The sequence below is a fragment of the Colius striatus genome, chromosome 2 (genome assembly GCF_028858725.1).
Source record: "Colius striatus isolate bColStr4 chromosome 2, bColStr4.1.hap1, whole genome shotgun sequence".
NCBI lineage: Eukaryota > Metazoa > Chordata > Aves > Coliiformes > Coliidae > Colius > Colius striatus.
The window spans coordinates 8,613,267-8,634,047 of NC_084760.1; the positions used below are offsets into that span (position 1 = coordinate 8,613,267).

At 46.2% G+C, this 20,781-nt stretch overlaps 1 protein-coding gene across 6 annotated transcripts in view; it reads right to left on the reverse strand.

Moving 5' to 3' along the window:
• The window catches only part of ANKRD6 (ankyrin repeat domain 6), a 109,315-nt gene that overhangs the window by 18,257 nt on the left and 70,277 nt on the right, over nt 1–20,781 (reverse strand). For all 6 annotated transcript variants that reach the window (XM_061989572.1, XM_061989577.1, XM_061989574.1 and 3 more), the window contains 3 exons: nt 14,379–14,477; nt 2,745–2,843; nt 2,095–2,193 (listed from right to left, as the gene is read on the reverse strand). In XM_061989572.1, the coding sequence (XP_061845556.1) occupies nt 2,095–2,193; nt 2,745–2,843; nt 14,379–14,477 (297 nt within the window). The remainder of the gene's footprint in view (nt 1–2,094; nt 2,194–2,744; nt 2,844–14,378; nt 14,478–20,781) is intronic.

Below are 20,781 nucleotides of genomic sequence, written 5' to 3' on the forward strand. Positions count from 1 at the left end.
AAAAGGGGTAAAAGCACTTGCATGTGTGCAAGCATTATTCAGCAGCTCCTGAGAACAGGTCCTGTCCATTAAAAGGGAGCTAACCAGCGAAATGCAAAGGGAGAGGATTGATTGTGTGGGTAAAACATCAAAGAGCAGCACAAGAGCTGCTCACGCAGTATTAAAGTCTGCCAGTCACATTTCAGACATCAACCCTGCTGAGTTTTTCTGTGCACATGCTCTCCAAGAGAGGCTGTCTCCAGTTGACACACTCTGTACTGTAAGCTAAATCTTCCAATAGCTTGAGGTATCCAAGCATGCAGGACAAACAGACTTGCATCTTATGCCCACAGCTGTGTACAGAAGTACAGGTATATGCATGGACAAGCATCTGCAGCCAGCTGAATGTGAGCCAGCAGTGTGCCCAGGTGGCCAAGAAGGCCAAGGACATCCTGGCTTGTATCAGAAACAGTGTGACCAGTAGGGCCAAGGAAGTGATTATCCCCCTGCACCCGGTGCTGGTGAGGCTGTGCCTTGAATAGTGTCCAGTTCTGGGCCACTCACTACAAGAAAGACACTGAGGTGCTGGAGTGTGTCCAGAGATAGGCAATGAAGCTGGTGAAGGGACTGCAGAACAAGTCTGTTGGGGAGCAGCTGAGGGAGCTGGGGATGCTTAGTCTGGAGAAGAGGAGGCTGAGAGGAGGTATGATCACTCCCTGCAACTACCTGAAAGGGAGTTGTAGTGAGGTGGGGGATCAGTCTCTTCTCTCCAGAAATGAATGGACACAAGAAAACGGGCTCAAGTTGCACCAGGAGAGGTTTAGATTGGACATTAGGAAGAACTTTTTCACCAAGAGGGTTGTTAAGCATTGGAAGGGGCTGCCCAGGGAGCTGGTGGAGTCATCATCCCTGGAGATACTTAAAAGATGCATGGATGTGGTGCTGAGGGACATGGTTAGTGGTAGGCTTGGCAGTGGTAGGTTACTGGTTAGAAAGGTCTTTTCCAATCAACACTGTTCTATGATCCAGGGACAAGAGTGTAATGGTTCACAAGACTATGAAGTCAAGCACAGGAGGTTGTCTCATGTACCTTTGAGAGAAATCTGAGTGAACATTATGTGAAAAAAAACACAGAAAACAAAAACTGGAAGCTAGAATATGTAAAAGGAATACAATAGCAAAGATGATGTCATTACAGACCACAAAGTGACCACGACTGTACAAATATAAGCACATCTTTGCGTACATACATGCGCACACAAAGAAACACTGTGCCCAGGCAATGTGCCTTTTTACTCAAAATCTTAAGACTTTGGTGAGCTGTTTCCTTTCTTCCCATTTTTCACTATCCCCTTGCAGTTGTTGTAGAGATATATTTACCAAAAAAATGCTCAGAGGTCCCATAAAGCCACCCCAAAGTCCTCTCACCTGTAACGAAGGACTCGGTGCCAACCGTGGGATCTGCCCAATGCCGACTCAGCTCACACCACAGGCTGCTACTGCAGTTCACTTTTGAATCAGTGTACTAAAGGGAAGTCTCCCACAGGTATTACAAATAAAGTGGGACTAAACCTCCTTGCCTTGTTATCCTTTCCTCTCAACTGCTTTCAAGTTATTATGAATAACAAAAGGACCATAAGCCGGGTTCATTACAAGACTTTGGTAAGAGCCCATATATTTAGGAAGAAGACTCTAAGAAAAGATACACTCTTTTTTTCCCCCCCCTCTTTGGCTTGCATTCTTTTGGCTGTTTAATTAAAAAAGGATTTTGATTGCCATTTTCCTATTGACACAATTCATTTTAAATCTCAGCAATCACAACGGAGCCGCCTGGTATAAACTAGAGCACTAAATCTCCTGTGGAGATTTTCACAGGACTTACTGTAATTAATGTATCACTCCATGTGCTGTTTGGTTCCTTCTGCATCACCTGTCAAAATATGAATGTCCTAATGCCTATGGATTTATCATCCAGGTGTAATGAAGGCAAAAAACCCCACAAAACACTAGGAGCTGGTCCCCCACCTGCTGACAAACGCCACGGTCAGAAATCTCCAGTGCTGAGAATCAGGCACCTTACGTGAGAAATGAAAGCTCCTCCTGCATGGGTCTCACCTTGTTCTTGGCAAGAACGTTGGCTCCTGCTTTAACAAGCACTTTGGCAGACTGACTGAATCCATGCCAACAGGCTTCATGAAGAGCAGTGTTCCCATCCTGAAGATCACACACACCAGAGGAAGAGGTTAGCACGTTGTGTCCACACAGAGTAAGGTTGCATTCAGACAGCAGCAGCTGCATGCCCCACCTGCTCACTTAAGAATATAAAACATTTTCCTCATCTGCTCACTTATTTTCTATTTTGTTTTTAGAAGAGGGTAAAAATATTGTTATTTCTTTGGTTTGGAACTTGGAATGAGTTACATTTACTCACAAAGTAAATGTACAGCCTGGGATTCTCAGTTTCTGGGATGATCGAAATGTTTTGTGTAGGGCACAGTATGGTTGTACATTTCTTTAATTCCTCCCTTCAAGAGCTGAGAACTGATTCTTAAACCAAAAACTATCAGCCTGATATAAAAAAAATAACCAAGTCAGTAATTTATATTACAGAAATGACACAGCTTCTTTTTCAATGCAACTGAGCCAACTACTTGCAAAGCATCAGATACTTACACAAGAGTATGAACCATAACTTTCTCCCTGAGGCCTTAATATCACTGGCTGGCAAAGCTGCCACCCCACAGGGTTTTGCCTTTGCCTGTTACCTTGTCTTGTCTGTCCAAAGCACATCCCTCCTGAATGAGAGTTGCTATAACATCGGTGTTCCCTACGACAGCAGCCCGGTGCAACGCTGTCTGATCACCCTGCAAAAAGAAGCAAATTTCTCATGGGTACCATTCCCACCTCATTTTGACTCAGCACAGATGCATACAACACACACATGGGCTGCAACTTCAACACATGTAACTCTTTCAATCCAAGCTGCCTTTGAAAACAATCCCTGTGAGCAACTATCATTAAACTTTCCAAGACAACTGAAGTCAATGAAACTATGAAGCAACTGTTTACAGAAGTTTTCTGGTCACCACAATCCCACAGAGTGTTGTAAAAATACTTTTGGAACTACGTGTCTAATAAGCAACAGTATCTGTAGGGAATTACAGGCTGTCATAATTCATCCTCAGGATCCTCCAGTACTTACACTGACTGCATGAGGCACTCCTGTTTTGGCTCTGATTGTGGGGTAAGGAGCGTGAGATGAGATTGGTCCCTTCATCACCTCTAATCTACCAATTAGTGCTAAGAGTGGGGAGAATTTTTTGATGAGCACCATCAACTGCAAGACCATCAGCTTATTCATTCAAACAGTTGAGCAATCTTGAGGTCCAAACAACTTTCATTTCACACTGACCTGCCACGCAGCAGCAACAGGCAAGTTTCTGACATCAGTTTATTTCCTCTAGGGCCAAGTGTCCAAAAGGAACGATGCTGATGCAGTCATCCTGTCTAATTGTCCATTTATCTCCCCTCTAACAACTGCTGAACTCATTTGCTGAGCTAGAGAGCTCAAGATTAATTTTCTACAAGCCTTCCAGAAACTGACTTGTAAGGGTGAGGGAGCCCTGGCACAGGCTGCCCAGGGAGGGTGTGGAGGCTCCTTCTCTGGAGGTTTTCAAGACCCACCTGGACACATTCCTGTGTGATCTGATCTAGGTGGACCTGCTTGAGCAGGGGGTTGGACTAGATGATCTTTAGGGATCCCTTCCAACCCTGAAGACCAGGGAGATGCCAACTACTGGCCCTGTCCAACAGGGGTTATCTGGGTATTTTCATGTACACATTGGTGAGCCTGTGATAAAAGGTGGAATGGGAGGATTTACACAGCAGCATGTAGGGATGAAAGACACCGACCGATGGGAAAATGAGCTGCAGTAGCTCCACTGCTGCCACAGTAACCAGTCTTGGCTTTCCTCTGAAGTGGCTTTGAACTTGCAATGCTAAAGCATGGCCTGGGCTCAAACACAAACACTCCCTTCAGAGCTGCACACAGTCTTTTTTGGGTGATGACTAAACAGAGAGGGAATTCAATCCGCTTCTGCTTATCTAGACAATGGTTACCAAAAGCACACAGAGGGCAGAGATATGCAGTGTAGCCTGAGGAAGAAAAGCTTACAGGAAGCTAGTCCTAAACAAATACAAAGTTTCTCCTCTACTCATCTTTTCTCAGATAGTACCATGTTTTAGTAAACACTAAAACTAGAGGAATGCCTGCATTTTCTGTCCCTACAGTGTACAGCATCTTAGGTAAGTGGACAATGTGAATCATTTGTTCCCAAACGCAATTAGCAGCTGACTTAAAAACTGCACTGGTGGGGTTCTTCTGTGCCAATGACATCAAAATAGTTATTAATCCATAAGGGAAAAATGAGCATTGACAACTACAACCTCTCAGTAACCCCTAGAATGCCAACCCCACACACACTGCTGTCTCCAGAGGTTACATACTCTCAACTTCTGTTCTTGTCTCTATTAAGACTGGAAACATAATTCAAGAGATTTTGAACAAAGACAGTAATGGTTTCAGGAACTTTGACTTCCAGAAGAACACAAAGTGTTGGAGAACTGACAGCGCTGCAAGTTCTCAGAACTTGTGTAACTCTTCCAAATGTCAAGATAAACAATATGTTATGGAAAACATCCAGATTACTCTCTCTCACAAGTGTCAGACAGCTTCCAGTAACTATTACTGCTTGGATCTCTGTTTGCCAACAAGCTGGGGAAGAACTGAACACCCTTTTTTGACAACATGTGGTACTGATGACTGGCACAGCTCCTGCTACTACAGCAATAGGTAATGTGGACAGTGCAAAGGTAATTTTAGCTGACTACCACGAAATGGAAAGTAATTCCTCAACCTATCCCTGCCAACTGGTATTGTTGCACCAGCAAAACTACAGAAGATACAATAAAGAGTAAAACAATGGATGGAGCTTGAACAATGAATGGTTGGTTCCTGCTTCTTTAGAGTCCAGAAAAGTGATGGCCAAATTTGGGGCAGGAATGGATTGTACTGGATTTAGTTTGCAATTAAGGATCTTCTCACTGGGACAGTTTAAAAATCAAGGCTGTCCTCGCCATCCCCTTGTCCAATCCCATCACAGTAACTGCAGCGAGCTCAAAGGCCATTCCCTTTTTGGGATTTGTCAATATGACAGCTACTTCTAATGGCACCTCAGTTAAATGAAAACCAAGCACATATTTGGAACGTGGGGAGCACAGGTCACTGCTGCAGGAGCCGGTGTCCCTTGGGGAGCCCAGGCGGTGTGCTGGGGGGCAACCCACCAGGGCTGCAGTGGCACCGGCACAGCCTCAGCCGTGCCCCGGCCTTGTCCCGAACTACATCCTGGGCCCCAAAAGCTGAATATAGCCTGAGGAGGTGAAGGGATGTGAGTCCACAGACAGCAGGCTCAGGGGCCTTCTGCCCATGGTGTAGGCTTTGCTGCTGACATCTTCCTTACACAAGCAAGGGCAGAGCCAAGCATTTAAGAGTAAGGCCTAACCAGCACCCTGACCATGTATAAACACCTTATCGTGTAACAGGGAGCGTCAAAGGATCTCTCAAACCCTGCCTCACCTAGTCTGAGGCATCTCCCAGGGAAGAGATGGCAGGTACCAACATCCTGCTGAAGACTCCTGCCACCCCCAGGCCCATCACCTGCCAGGGCAGGACCTGGTCAAGCACTACCTTGGACCTCAGCACACACTCTAAAACTACTTAGGGTGCCGTGAAGCTGAACCACCAGCCTGAGATGGCCTCTGTGTGTGAGCCCTTGAGCAACACATCCTCGGATGACACAGCTCACCAATGAACAACACTGCCTGCTTTTTATAACCTGTCTTCCCTTCCCATCAGCAGAGGAGCAAACCCTTACCTTGCCTCTTATAGAGTTGGAGAAAACAGCTGACATTTTTGTTCACAGCGTGGATTTTCAGGCACTGTAATCACAGACTCATGTATCTTTTTATTAATTGCTAAAATAACTGTCTCTAAAAGCACCCATCAAAGTTCTACCTTTATCAAGGCATTAGGGGGCTGTTCCAGAGGCTCAGAGAGCAATTACATCAGTAAATGTGTACTAAGTGCCCAGATTGTGACGTTGGGCACAATTTATGATCCTATTTGTAAGTGATTTATGCCTCAGGAACATACTGCAGATCAGTAGCAAGGAAGAGAGAGAACTCAAGTGCTGTGTCACACAAATGTGACCTTGACAGAAACAACAGACTCTGTCTAAATGGAGATGTGGGCTCAAAGCCAAAAAGACACTTAGGTGCTTAAGTACTCTGCTTGGTAGAAGTAAGGCACCTAAGTCTACACTGGTGAGTCTTAAATCCCCTTCTTCACTGCTGTCTAGTCCTGAGAGCAACTCAAACTAGGGTGTTTCCACTCCAACACCTCAAGCATCTTGGCATGCACCGAGGAGGGCAAGGAGGTAGTTGCATAGCACAGACCCCACAGCCCCTAAAGCAGACATCTCCCTTCCCCTCTCTCCACTCCTTGAGGACCCTGGAAGCATCTCCATGCAAGTTGCAGCTATGCCCATCACCCTTTGAAAGGAGGCCACTGCCTCTTCTGCAGGGAACCGGAGTTTACAGTACTTGTCCAGCTCTCCTGCTAGAGAGAAGCAGACGGTGGGAGACTGGGAGAGGAGTCCACATCCCCCAGTGCAAAGGATGCAGGACACCACAACTTGAAAGCTCCACCTGGAATGGGGCTACTGCACAATAAGGCCCAGCACCAGCAGGGACATTTCCAAAGGGCAAAACAATGCTCTTTCCAGAGAGCTTAAACATCTGCTTTCAGGAGAGAGTTACAGGCTGGAAGTCCTGACACCTAAATCTTTACCTTCTCCATGGATTCTGGCATGACCCTTTCCTTTAGCACTGCCATGGTGGCGAGGCCAGTGGTGCTTGCTCAGTGTCCTAGTGCTTGCAATTACCTCCTCAAGGCTCATCTTTGCTGACTAACTTAAAGCAGTGGATGCAACCACTGGGACCAGGCACCTAGGAACTGGACAGGCATCTATTTTACATCTGAACTTTACCCCAAGGGAAAGGAAACAACCCAAGCAACTTACAAAAGGGTTTGGGTAGATATTAGTACTTCTGCCAGCTCTTCTGGATAATTGGAGTCTCTATTATAGACTCTACTGCCTAAATTTAAGGAGATTTGCTTTACACTAGTTTGTAATACAGGTTAATTTTTCCTTTCTCCAATCTAAAAAGATACTATAACCAACATCTTTTCATTTCCTGCACACTCCTGAGTGTCCATCAGTTGTATGGTCTCCTTTAAAGCCCCTCTTCAGTGTCACACTTTGCCTCCTCACTGTCTTTCTATGTTTGCAGAAATCACCAAAGAAATCATCTCGCTACAGGGAGAATTGCACCAAAACAACGAGCCAAAATTCCTACCTTCTATCCCTGATACAAAGTGATGGGTGGCACTTGCAAAGTCTTACACTATGAAATCACACCACTAAATTCACAGCAGAAAGTTCAAAAGATTCTAAAGTTAATATCTAACCAAAATTCAATAGTCTCAGGAGCACACGGGCACATGTGGATATCCTGAAGCAGCTGTACACAAAGGCAACTGAATGTGCCCTAGTGCTTCTCAATGCCATTGTGCTGCTCTCATCTTCTATCGCTAAAGAAAGGCAGTTGTCATGATATGCAGTAAGAACTTCACTCTGAATGACAAATGAAGATGCATGACCAGCAGAAGTGATCAAAGCAGGAAAAAAATAACCATGAACGAAACAAATCACAGCTTAAATGAGGCTGAAATGGGAGTACAGGGATAAGCCACTTTGCATATTTACATTCAGCTAGAAATTATCAACCTTGGGTTATTGTTCCATTTGAAATCAACTTTCTGCTTCTTAAACTGGAGCTGCCAGAAGGGAAGTTTCAGGGCTTCGGGCCTTTGTTTTAAAATCAACTTGTTTTCCCAGTTGGATTTGCAGAGAGTGCAGCGAGGGTGGGAGACTCGACACGGCAGCCAGGGCAGGAGACTCAACACAGAGCAGCCAGGGTGGGAGCCCTGACACAGAGCAGCCAGGGTGGGAGCCTCGACACAGAGCAGCCAGGGTGGGAGCCCTGACTCAGAGCAGCCAGTGTGGGAGCCTCGACACAGAGCAGCCAGGGTTGGAGCCCTGACACAGAGCAGCCAGGGTGGGAGCCCTGACACAGAGCAGCCAGGGTGGGAGCCTCGACACAGAGCAGCCAGCGTGCAGCCCTCCATGCAGCCATGCAGCACAGCTCCAGCACGCCGCACCGCCCGGCCAAGGTCCCGCAGCATGCAGCCGTGGCAGGGGGCAAGCTCAAGGCAGGGTTGATGCACGAGATTTCTAACCTCCTTCTCTCTTTCTGATCTTCTAGGTTCCTTCCTAGCCTTTCTCTTCTGGTTTCTCTTATCTTTTTCGTCCTTGGTCTCCTTCACCGTGACAACTTTGTCCTTGACTATTTCTGAGGTGTGTGCTGTATGGACACTCATGGACCATTCAGAGATGGCATTGGCATCCCAGTAAGAGTTTTCAGGATTGGCAGGGAGAAGGAAGGAGTTAGCTCCTGGGGTGGCATACTCTACAGAGCTGGACTCCACGGGTTGAAATTCATAATAATCCCACTCCAGGCCACTGGAGGTCATTCTTCAACTAATTCTTACAGCTCTTTACCCTGCGTTAAAGAATGTATCTGTAGAACATGGAGTGTTTCAATCTCTCCACAGCATTTAGTCACACATTCATCCATTAGCTAAAGAGAGTCAGCTCTAAAATAGAATGTGGTTAGGTGAGACTTGGTGTGTGGGGAGGGTGTGGGTGTGGGGGGATGTGTGTGTGTGTGTGTGTTATCACAACAATCATCACCTAAGCGATTTGCTTTTCAATGGAATATGATACTCCTCACTCTCACGAGTGACTTCATCTCTGAACCTAAATCTGTATTCCTGAAAAACAGCAATAAAACACACAGGTGTTAATCAACACTTGAAACTCAGTTGCCTTCGCTGCCAAATAAGTGCACAGTAAAAGCAAAGGAAGGCTTCATCAACTGGCTGCAGCTAAAAAGAGGAGCACACTCTGTGAGGCATAAAGAGTAAAAATGAATTCTACAAGGAGAAACCATAACAGAGAACCTTCTTTGAAAACCTATGCAAAAAGAAAGCAGAAATGTTTTAGTTAAGCTCAAATCTGCACTTGGGATTTTTAGTCTTCCTCTGAGACAAATCCAAACAGTCCCTGTGGCTCGGTGACTCCCAAGGCTCTCCTCGACCCCAACCAAATTACCAGCACTAAATACAGAGCTGAAATAAAAACACATTTTAAAGAAACAGTATCTGTGAATGGAGCACACATCTATTCTGTTCAGATCAGTCACCACATTTAGAAGCAGTATCCAGTTGTCGCAAGGAAAGCTCCTGAGAATCCTGCAAGGCAAGTGAAATACATCTACTAGCTAAATACTTCTACAGCACAACACTCTCCACTCAACCTAAATGATGCTAAACACCAATTTACTGTTTTTTCCCCGCTGCATTTACATATAAACAGCTTAGATTTTCCTCCTAGAGGATTAAAAAACCTCCTGACTTAAGCCAAAAGCAGTTTTCACTGCAATCCAATTTGCCCAAATCAGCAGAAGCTCTTGCATTCTTACAGCAGCAACTTGCTTTTCTCTGGAAAACTGTACTGGGAAAGTACCTGCAATTTGCTCTTAAAGATCCTGATGGATCATTCTTGCTGGGAGAGGTGAAACAAACATACCCCAGGTACATCTGAATAAGGTGCTCCTGCCATGACACTTGCAAATCTGCCGCGTCTCTCAGCCAGGCATAGGGGAGCAATGAAAGGCGCAGGGAGCAAAGATGCTTCCTAGGAAAACAAGTTTCCCAGTAGAAAGCTGGCTGCACCAGTACTCCAGTCCTAAGCTTGTCAGACAGACTGCTCACCTCTTGCAAGGAAGCAGCTACTCAAGCAGAGAAGGAAACCAGTTTTTCCATTTCTATCGACATTTAAGACTCTCTAGATGGAAACTAACACCTGATGGGACTTTCAAAAGGCACCAAGGCGTTTCCAGTGCCCTTTTAATAGACACATAGGTGTCTCTACCAACCACTTTTGGCTCTCTAGGTCCTTTGAAGAATCTTCACCTTCTTTATTACAGGGAGAACAAAAGCAAGCCTTCTTCAAACTTGTTCCAGCATGCTATCAGAAGTTAGCAATGAATCTGAAGAAGTCATTTTTATTCAACTGCTGTTGTACATTTAAGCTTACATCTTTGTTCATCAGAGAAGAGTAACTCAACTATACAATCACAGAATGGTAGGGGTTGGAAGGGACCTTTAGAGATCTCTAGTCCAACCCCCCTGCAGAAGCAGGGTCACCTCGATCAGGTCACACAGGAACATGTCCAGGTGGGTCTTGAAGACCTCCAAGGAAGGAGACTCCATGAAGGAAGGAGAAACCATGCTACTGGTCACTGCAATGTGCCTTAAAACCTGGTCCAAGACTAGAATGACTGTTATGGAAAACCCAGAAATTCCAATAACTTACATATCTTGCTGAAAAAAAAATGAACTACCACTTGCTAACTTCAAAGCTGGTTTTGCTGTTCTGATGCTTCACATGACAGCCTCACAGCTTCCTTCTCCAAATGACAGAGGAGCCAATGAGGAGAGGTGCTATGCTGGACATGGTTGTCACCAACAAGGAGGAGCTGGTGGGGAATGAGAAGCTTCAGGGCAGCCTTGGCTATGACGACAATTAAATGGTGGAGTCCAAGATCCTTAAGGCAGTGAGGAAGGCACACAGCAAGCTCACTACCCTGGGCTTCAGGAGAGCAGGCTTAAGCCTCTTCAGGGGTCTGCTTGGTAAAATACCATGGGATAAAAGCCCTGGAGGGAAGAGGGACCCAAGAAAGCTGGTTAATAGTCAAGGATTGCCTCCCCCAAGCTCAGAAGTAATACATCCCAACAAAGGAGTCAGGCAAAAATGCCAAGAGGCCTGCGTGCATGAACAAGAAGCTCCTGGACAAACTCAAAGATGAGAAGGAAGCCTACAGGTGGTGGAAGCAAGGACAAGTATCCTGGGAGGACTACAGAGAAATTGTCCAAGCAGACAGAGATCAGGTTAGGAAAGCTAAAGCCCTGACAGAAATCAGTCCAGGTACATCAAGGACAATAACAAAAGCTTCTATAGTTATGTGAGTGACAAAAAGAAGAGTAGGGGAAATGTGGGACCTTTCTGGAAGGAAACAAGAGACCTGGTTACCTGAGATATGGATAAGGCTGAGGTACTCAATGACTTTTTTGCCTATCTTCACTGGTAAGTGCTCCAGCCACACCATCCAAGTGGGCAAAGGCAGCAACTGGGAGAATAAGAACTGCCCACTGTAGAAGTGAAGTTAGAGACCATCTAAGCAATCTGAAGGTGCACAAGTCCATAGGACCTGATGAGATGAATCCACAGGTCCTGGGGGAACTGGCAGATGAATCTGCTAAGCCACTATCCATTGTATTTGGGAAGTCATAGTAACCCCATGAAGTTCTCACTGATTGGAAAAGGGGAAACATAAGCCCCATTTTTAAGAAAGAAAGGATCAGGGAACTACAGACCAGTCAGTCTCACCTCTGTGCCAGCAGATCCTTATGGAAACTGTGCTAAGGCACATAAAGAGGTGTTTGGTGACAGCCATTATACCTTCACTAAGGGCAAATCATACCTCACAAATTTGGTGGCTACAGCATGAGTGGATAAGGGAGAGTGACTGACATCACCTACCCGAACTTCTGAGAAGCATTCGACATTGGTCTCACATGACATTCTGGTCTCTAAACTGGAGAGGGGTTTATTTGATAGATGGACCACTCAGTGGATAGGAAATTGGCTGGATGGTCACACTCAAAGAGTTGCAGTCAAAGGCTCGATGTCCAAGTACAGAGCAGTGGCGAGTGACATTCCTCAGGAGTCAGTACTGGGACCAGCACTGTTTAACCTCTTTGCCAGCAACATGGACAGTGGATTGAGTGCACCCACAGCAGGTTTGCCAGTGACATCGAGCTGTGGCGTGATCAACATGCTGGAGAGAAGGGATGGCATCCAGAGAGACCTTGACAAGCTTGAGAAGTGAGCCAGTGAAAACCTCATGAAGCTCAACAAGGTCAAGTGCAAGGTCCTGCACATGGGTCATGGCAATCCCAAATGCAAATACAGGCTGGGCAGTGAGTGGATTGAGAACAGCCCTCAGGAGAAGGACCTGAGGGTGTGGGTGGGAAAAATAAATACAAGTCAGAGATGTGTGCTTGTAGCGCAGAAAGCCAACCATGTCCTGGGCTGCATCAAAGCAGCATGGTAGGCACATCAAGGGAGTTGATCCCTCCCATCAATTCTGCTCTCATGAGACCCCACCTGCAGTACTGCATCCAGTTCTGGGGCTCCCAACATGACATGGACCTACTGGAGCAAGTCCAGAGGAAGCAATAAAGACGATTAGGAGGCTCGAGCATCTCTCCTGACAGGCTGAGAGAGGTGAGGTTGTTCAGAGAAGCAGTCTAGAGAAGAAAAGGCTCTGGGGATGTGTTAGAGGAGCCTTCTAGTACCTAAAATGGGCCTGCAAGAAACCTGGGAAGACAGCAGGACAAGGGGTAATGGCTTTAAACTGAAAGAGGGTAGCTTTAGATTACATATTAGGAAGAAGCTCTTCCCTGTGAGAGTGGAGAGCGGTACTGGAACAGGTTGCCCAGAGAGGCTGTGAAGTCCTGTCCCTGGAAGTGTTCATGGCAGGTTGAGTGGGGCTTTCAGCAATATGGTCTAGTGGAAGGTGTCGCTGCCCATGGCAGGGAGGGTTTGGAAGTTTAAAGTCCCTTCCAAGCCAAAATTTTCTGTGATTCTGTGAGAAGCAACCCTTCAGAATCACAGAATCACAGACTGGTAAGGTTGGAAGGGACCTTTACAGATCATCTAGTCCAACCCTCCTGCAGAAGCAGGATCACCTAGATCAGGTCACACAGGAACATGTCCAGGAGGGTTTTGAAAACTCCAGAGAAGGAGCCTCCACACCCTCCCTGGGCAGCCTGTGCCAGGGCTCCCTCACCTCAACAGTGAAGAGTTTTTCTTTATGTTTAAGTGGAACTTTTTGTGTCCCACTTTCTTCCCATTACCCCTTGTCCTGTTGCTAGATACAATAGAATAAGTGTTGCCCCAATCTCCTGACACCCACCATTTAGATATTTGTAAATATTAAGTTCCCCCCTCAGTCTCCTCTTCTCCAGACTAAACAGCCCCAGTTCCCGCAGCCATTCTTCATAAGGAAGATGCTCCAGTCCCCTGATCATCTTGGTGGCCCTGCACTGGCCTCTCTCCAGCACTTCCCTGTCCCTCTGGAGCTGGGGAGCCCAGAACTGGACACAGGACTCCAGATGAGGCCTCACCAGGGCAGAGTAGAGAGGGAGCAGAACCACTCTCGACCTGCTGGCCACACTCTTCTTGCTGCATCCCAGGCTTCCATTGGCCTTCTTGGCCACGAGGGCACATTGCTGGCCCATATTTAGCTTATTATCAATCAGCACTCCCAGGTCTGTCTCTGCAGAGCTGTTTTCCAGCAGGTCAGTCCCCAGCCTGTTTGGGTGCAAGGAGTTGTTCCTTCCCAGCTGCAGGACTCTGCACTTGTCCATGTTGAACCTCATGAGGTTCCTCTCTCAAGCTGGTCGAGATCTCACTGAATGGCAGCACAGCCTCTGGGAAATCAGCCAGTGCTCCCAGTTTGGTGTCATCAGGGAACTTGCTGAGGGTACACTCTGTGCAGGTGGTTGATGACAATGTTGAACAAGACTGGCTCCAGACTGACTCTTTTGGAACGCCACTGGCCACAGGCTTCCAACCTGACTCCGCTCCACTGATCACCACCCTCTGGTTGTGATACTATATAGGCTGCAGCATATGTTTACACAAAAAGCATCTCTCACTTCAGGCAAACATCATAACACACTGTGTCCCCTGCCTACTGTCCTTCAGTGGGTCCCCACAGAGTACAATGAACCTTTAATTCACTTCTAACACCAAGAGGTAGACAACGACTCTCACTGCTACTCACAGCCTCCTGTGAATCTCTGCAGCTTCAGCAAGAAGACCAAGCTCTTCACTGGAAACCACCACATTATACAATGCCTCCCATGCAGTTTTGCATCTCTGAATTAGAGCTTACATCTCCAAATTAGAGAAGAGAAACACAGGTTTTGTTTTCATTTAATCCTACTTGAAAGAAGCGAAGGTCTACTGCTATTTGCAAATTACCTTTCCCCCTTCACCCCAAGCAAGAAGGTTGCATCTACTTACATCATCCTGAATATCCAGGTCACAGCCTGCTTTCAACAAAACCTGGACAACGTGGAGGTGACCTTTGTGGGCAGCAAGATGCAGTGGGGTCCGGCCACGCTACGAAAGAGAAGAAAATAAGAACATCTTTGGATGAATACTTATGGTAGTTGATCAGAATTGTATCTGCTTTTCCTTGTTGCTCTGTTCATGCCTCGCTTGCTGAAACCTGCAACAGCAGCAACTGATGTATGTTAGTACACCAAAGGCTCTACCTTAGTTTAGTGTATGTTGAAAACTCTTCCCCCTCCTTCTGCAAGATTGCAGCTTTTGCTGAGGATACTTTACAAATGGGATACTATATTCACATGAGGACACTTCCTTACAAATTTGGATCTGGCTTTGTGTCCGTGCCTAAAGAGAATTCATGATCCTTTTGTTTCTGTCCCTCTGGAGCACAGAATTGTCAACTGCTTTTGACTTCCCTCTGTACAACAAAGCTGCAACAGCAGGCTAACTCACATGTCAGTCCCATCTTTGTGACAGAAATAAGAATTACTGGACTGTTGTGTATGACAGATGCCCCCTTTAAAAGGAATGGAAGACTTATAGTCGCTCCATGTGACTGTGTTTATGACAACCTGGTAAAGCCTCAGGAATTCAGCGTCTTCATTGCAAGAAGGAAAACCAGTGTTGAAATCCACAGAACAGCTGGAGACACTGTCAGTAATGAACAGTTATGCTATACTTTAAAAAACCTACTTGCTGATTAATTGTTCTTCATTATAGAGAGGTTCTCCTCCCCTCTACTGTGCCCTTGTGAGACCATGTCTGGAATAGTGTGTCCAGTTCTAGGCCACTCAGTTCAAGAAGCACAGGGAGCTGCTGGAGAGAGTTCAGTGCAGGGCCACAAAAGTAATGGAGTGGAGCATCGCCCTTCTGATGAAAGGCTGAGGGAGCTGGGGCTCTTCAGCTTGGAGAAGAGGAGACTGAGGGGTGACCTCATTCATGTTTACAAATACATAAAGGGTGTGTGTCAGGAGGATGGAGCCAGGCTGTTCTCAGTGATGGCCAATGGTAGGACAAGGGGCAATGGATATAAACTGAAATACAAGAGGTTCCAAGGAAACACAAGGTAAAACTTCTTCCCTGTTGAGGTGAGGGAACACTGGAAGGGGCTGCCCAGATGGGTTGTGGAGTCTCCTTCTCTGGAGACATTCAAACCCACCTGGACGAGTTCCTGTGTGACCTACTCTAGGTGGTCCTGCTCTGGCAGGGGAGTTGCACTGGATGATCTTTCGAGGTCCATTCCAACCCTTCAGATTCTGTGATCTGAAGGGCAAGATCTAAAGGAAAGGTCCTCACCCACTCTGACACGTGGGTTGTTAAAAACACAAACATTGTCTCCTATTAGCAGCAGCAGCAGCAGCTCGTTCCTACATGGGAAACTCACATTCCTGCCTTGCTGAAGGCACGGGAAGGGCTTGCTTTTGGCTGTCACCACTGCCCCATGGTGCCATCCAGCCTGCTGCCTGGCTGCAGGTCCCTAAACACCTGCCCCAGTAGTGAAGGGCACGGAGCTGCACCAAGCAGGCTGCCTTCTCCATCAGCCTTGGAACATCTTTCGTACTAGGAAAGGCTGTGGGAACTGGGGCTGTTTAGTCTGGAGAAGAGGAGACTGAGGGGGGATCTTATTAACATTTATAAATATCTAAAGGGTGGGTGTCAGGAGGTTGGGACATCCCTTTTTTCTATTGTATCTAGCAACAGGACAAGGGATAATGGGATGAAGCTGGAACACAAACAGTTCCACTTAAATATAAGAAAAAACTATTTCACTGTGAGGTGAGGGAGCCCTGGCACAGGCTGCCCAGAGGGGTTGTGGAGGCTCCTTCCTTGGAGGTCTTCAGGACCCGCCTGGACATGTTCCTGTGTGACCTGAGCTAGGTGAACCTGCTTCTGCAGGGGGGTTGGACTAAATGATCTCTAAAGGTCCCTTCCAACCCTACCATTCTATGATTCCATGAGCCTTGGCGGAGAGCCAGGGCTACATCGCTGTTCCTGGTAACTCAATAGCAGGAGGCATAAAAGTCTCCAGGCAACACTTGGGGGGAAAGGGAAAAAAATAACAATAAAAAAAGAAGCCACACTCACAAATTACTCTCAGCTATGAACAATATGTTTGGATTACAAATATGTGCTCCAGCATGTTCAGCTTTATGGATTCTGACTTTCTGCATTACTTAATGGTAATAAGTAAATCACTTAATCCTGATGTCCCACTTTCTGGCAGGTTACTAACATATCATGAAAACAATTTATTGCAGTTTGTGCACAGAGCAGAAAAAAATCCAAACAAGCTCAATTGAAGCCAGCTTGTGTACTTTAAAAGGAAAAAAGCATTAGCTCCATGAATATGTCCCAGCAGGGGAACTTTCTGATCAGATAACCACTGAAAAAATGCTGAGGTGCAGCCAAAGGTAGTGTGTTAAAAATACACTGTGAAAGCAGACTGAGAGTTTATTTCAGTATGAGGGATATGTTTTCCTCTCCCAACACACCTTCCTAGGCAATTGCCACACCCAGTAGCAGGAGACAAGCACATGAAAAAGCAGCAAAACCACAGCAGATCCAGTTTACAGGACCTTCAGCTGTTCACTCAGTGCCTTAAGGCACTTTAAATAAAGCTGCCCCAGGGACTGTGCTTATCCAGAGGAAGCTTCCTTTGCCCCAGGGAACACCAAGCTCTCCTGTCACTGGGACCAACCCTCCTTCATTCTTGGCAGGTGGACAGGCACAGGAGATGGGTGCTGGAATAGAGGGTACTTGCCGGAAGAGGAGAGAGCTTCGAGCAAGGGTTAGCTGAGACTCATGTTAACTGTGCATTTCCCCTACCGTCATCCCCAAACATTCATAAAACTTCCATCAAAAACCTTCCCTAAAACTCAGAGTTTTGGTTAAAAAAGAGTTGTTGAAATGGAAAACTAGAAGGTAATTTTTCTTTCAGGATGTCTGTGTGTTTCAGGATTCTTTATCAAAGAACACATTCAGAAGCATTCAGAGGCATCTGCATGCATGCGGTACTTGAGCTCTTTGCACTATAAAGGGAAGCTGTAAATGAAAACTATGATCCTACTTAGGATGGGAGAGTGGGAAAGAGGATCAATTCCAGCACATTACACTGATTAAGAGGCTCAGGCTTTTGGAAGAGCACCAATCATCTCAAGATGAGTCACGACCCTGCAAGAACTGGCGATGCCAGATTTTCTTCTTCCCAGTAACATCAAAATGAGAGCAGAGATGGGCACTATGGCTGGATGGTGTTCCAGTGTGGGCAGCCTAAACACTGGAAAAACACTTCCACCCACCTCCCCATACAAACATACACATACATGTTCCTATGTGACCTGATCTAGGTTGACCTGCTTCTGCAGGGAGGTTGGATTGGATGATCTCTAAAGGTCCCTTCCAACCCCCACCATTCTACGATTCTATGATATACCCACAAGTACACATGTGCATATGCATGCACACCCTGACACAGAACAAGTAAACTGTGATGGAGATACAAGGAGATTTGGGTGCCCTTTGTGCTGTGCTGCCAAACTTGGAGCACAGCAAGCTTTGGAGAGAAACCATCAACGGGTCCATGCCAGAGTGGGAGGGCCCAGCAGCCATAGTCAAAGCTGCTCTTGGCTCATGTCTGTAAGTCAAACATCCCACTGAAAGTTCTTCTCTCACAGCAATGCATCCTATCCAAAATATCTCAGGGGAAGAGATGAAGGCAGATAGACAAATTTCCCTTTGCTTGTCTCCTTTGGTACTGCAGTGGTGAGTGTGAAATGAAGGGGCTTATCTGAACACACCAACGCATCTTTGTGGGAAAGAAAACATTATACAAACTGGAGTGTATCCTAGATGCTCATTCAAAGAGACAACACTAAACCCAGGGACTGCTTAACATGCAGATTACTGACTTAAAAGCTGGAAAGTGTTTCCAAATATGAACTGTAATGGTTTGAGGGTTATTACAGAAATACAAACGAGAGGCTGCTGCAACCTGGGATTAATGAACCAATACAGCAGCCATTCATATAAAATACTACACCATTTGGACTTCTATTCACATGTAAATAATTGCTTCAGTAGGCAACAAGATGTACAAATCCTCCCACGTCATGGGCTTTATTGACAAAATAAAGGGGATCTCTTGCACTAAGGCTGCAACTTCCAACAACCGTGGCACGCTGCTGTAACTGTGGTGTGTATCGGGTTGCCACCAAGCACGGGGACAGTCACACGAATTTCAGCAGTAAAATGCAAGGGTAAGGATTTTGTTCGTTTTTAATCTACATTCTACATTCCAGACACTGGCAGGCAGCTGTCGATGCATCCTGTTAAAAAGCACAACTTTCTTAGAGCAGCTGCCAAGGCACACACTCTGCAACCCAACTCATGCTGGGGCCTTAGCACCAGGACCTGCATGATCATCCAGGTGGATATGCTTTAGCAGGGGGGTTGGACTACATGATCTCTAAAGATCATCTGATTTTGGCTGATTCCAACTTTTGGCTGATTCCCCAGAGGCTGTGTTGCCATTCAGCGGGACCTCAACCGGCTGGAGAGTTGGGCACAGAGGAACCTCATGAGGTTCAACAAGGACAAGTGCAGAGTCCTGCAGCTGGGAAGGAACAACCCCATGCACCGGTACAGGCTGGGGATTGACCTGCTGGAGAGCAGCTCTGCAGAGAGACCTGGGAGTCTTGGTTGATAATAAACTAAATATGAGCCAGCAATGTGCCCTCGTGGCCAAGAAGCCAATGGCAGCCTGGGATGCATCAAGAAGAGTGTGGCCAGCAGATCAAGGTAGGTTCTTCTCCCCCTCTACTCTGCCCTGGTGAGGCCTCATCTGGAGTCCTGTGTCCAATTCTGGGCTTCTCAGCTCAAGAGGGACAGGGAAGTGCTGGAGAGAGGCCAGCACAGGGCCACCAAGATGATCAGGGGACTGGAGCATCTTTCATACGAGGAAAGGCTGCGGGAACTGGGGCTGTTTAGTCTGGAGAAGAGGAGACTGAGGGGGGATCTTATTAACATTTATAAATATCTAAAGGGTGGGTGTCAGGAGGTTGGGACATCCCTTTTCTCTATAGTAGCTAGCAACAGGACAAGGGGTGATGGGATGAAGCTGGAACACAAAAAGCTCCACTTAAACATAAGGAAAAACTATTTCAGTGTTGAGGTGAGGGAGCCCTGGCACAGGCTGCCCAGGGAGGGTGTGGAGGCTCCTCTGGAGGTCTTCAAGACCCACCTGGACATGTTCCTATGTGACCTGATCTAGGTGAACCTGCTTCTGCAGGGGGGTTGGACTAGATGATCTCTAAAGGTCCCTTCCAACCCCTACCATTCTGTGATTCTAAAGGTCCCAACCCCAACCACACTGTGTTTCTGTGATCTCTCTTTGTGTTTATGTATGCAAGTACATTTAGTTCTCCATCTCACCCTGCTCTTGTGCTGCACAGGGACTGTGATTTATTCATCCCTTCTGCACTTGCACAAAAAAAAAAAAAAGCCTATCCATGTTTATTGGAAAGCTTAAAAACAAAATCCAAGCCTTGTCACATTGTCCACACTGATTTGTTAGACTGCTCTCCATGAATAACCTGCTCACTCAAGTCAACAGAAGGTTTCTCAGTGACCTCAACAGGCATTTAGCAAGTCCTTAAAGGTTTGCTAGCACCCTTTCGCTTATTTTAATTACTGTTTAAAACAGACACAAGTACTTTTCAAACTCCAGGGGCACAAAAATAAAAGTGAAACCACCAAAATATCTTTTTTTTCTTTCTGTCTTAACTTAAAAAGGGAAAAAAAGGAGATTGTTTAAAGAACTTGACATGCTTTGAAGTTGAAATCCTGATGACAAGACTACAAGTACCGCAGCATACAAAAATGTTGCCATAAGGGCAGGTTGGTAACACAACTAGTTCAAAAGAGAAACTAAATAAACAGACTTACTGAATCAAAACAGAAGTGTTACTTTTTACATTTCATAGAATCACAGAGTAGTGGGGGTTGGAAAGGACCTTTAGACATCATCTAGTCCAATCCGCCTGCTGAAGCAGGTCCACCTAGCTCAGGTCACACAGCATTTCTATGCTTCTTTCCCAAATGCTCATCCCCTCTCTGCAGAACTCAATTTTATAGCTATGACCCTAATGCCACACTCTGCAGAAACGATATATTCTGTTTCCTTTTGTAAAATTATTCATAAAACCCATGGTGCTATACAAAGTACACTATAACTGCCTGTGCTACCTTTATGACTTCCTCTGGCAAGCTTTTTCATGTTTAACAGAGAAGCAGCAGCATACTGCTCTGTGTGTGCTTGCTCATACATAGCTTTTTCTGGCTCTATTCACTCTGGCTA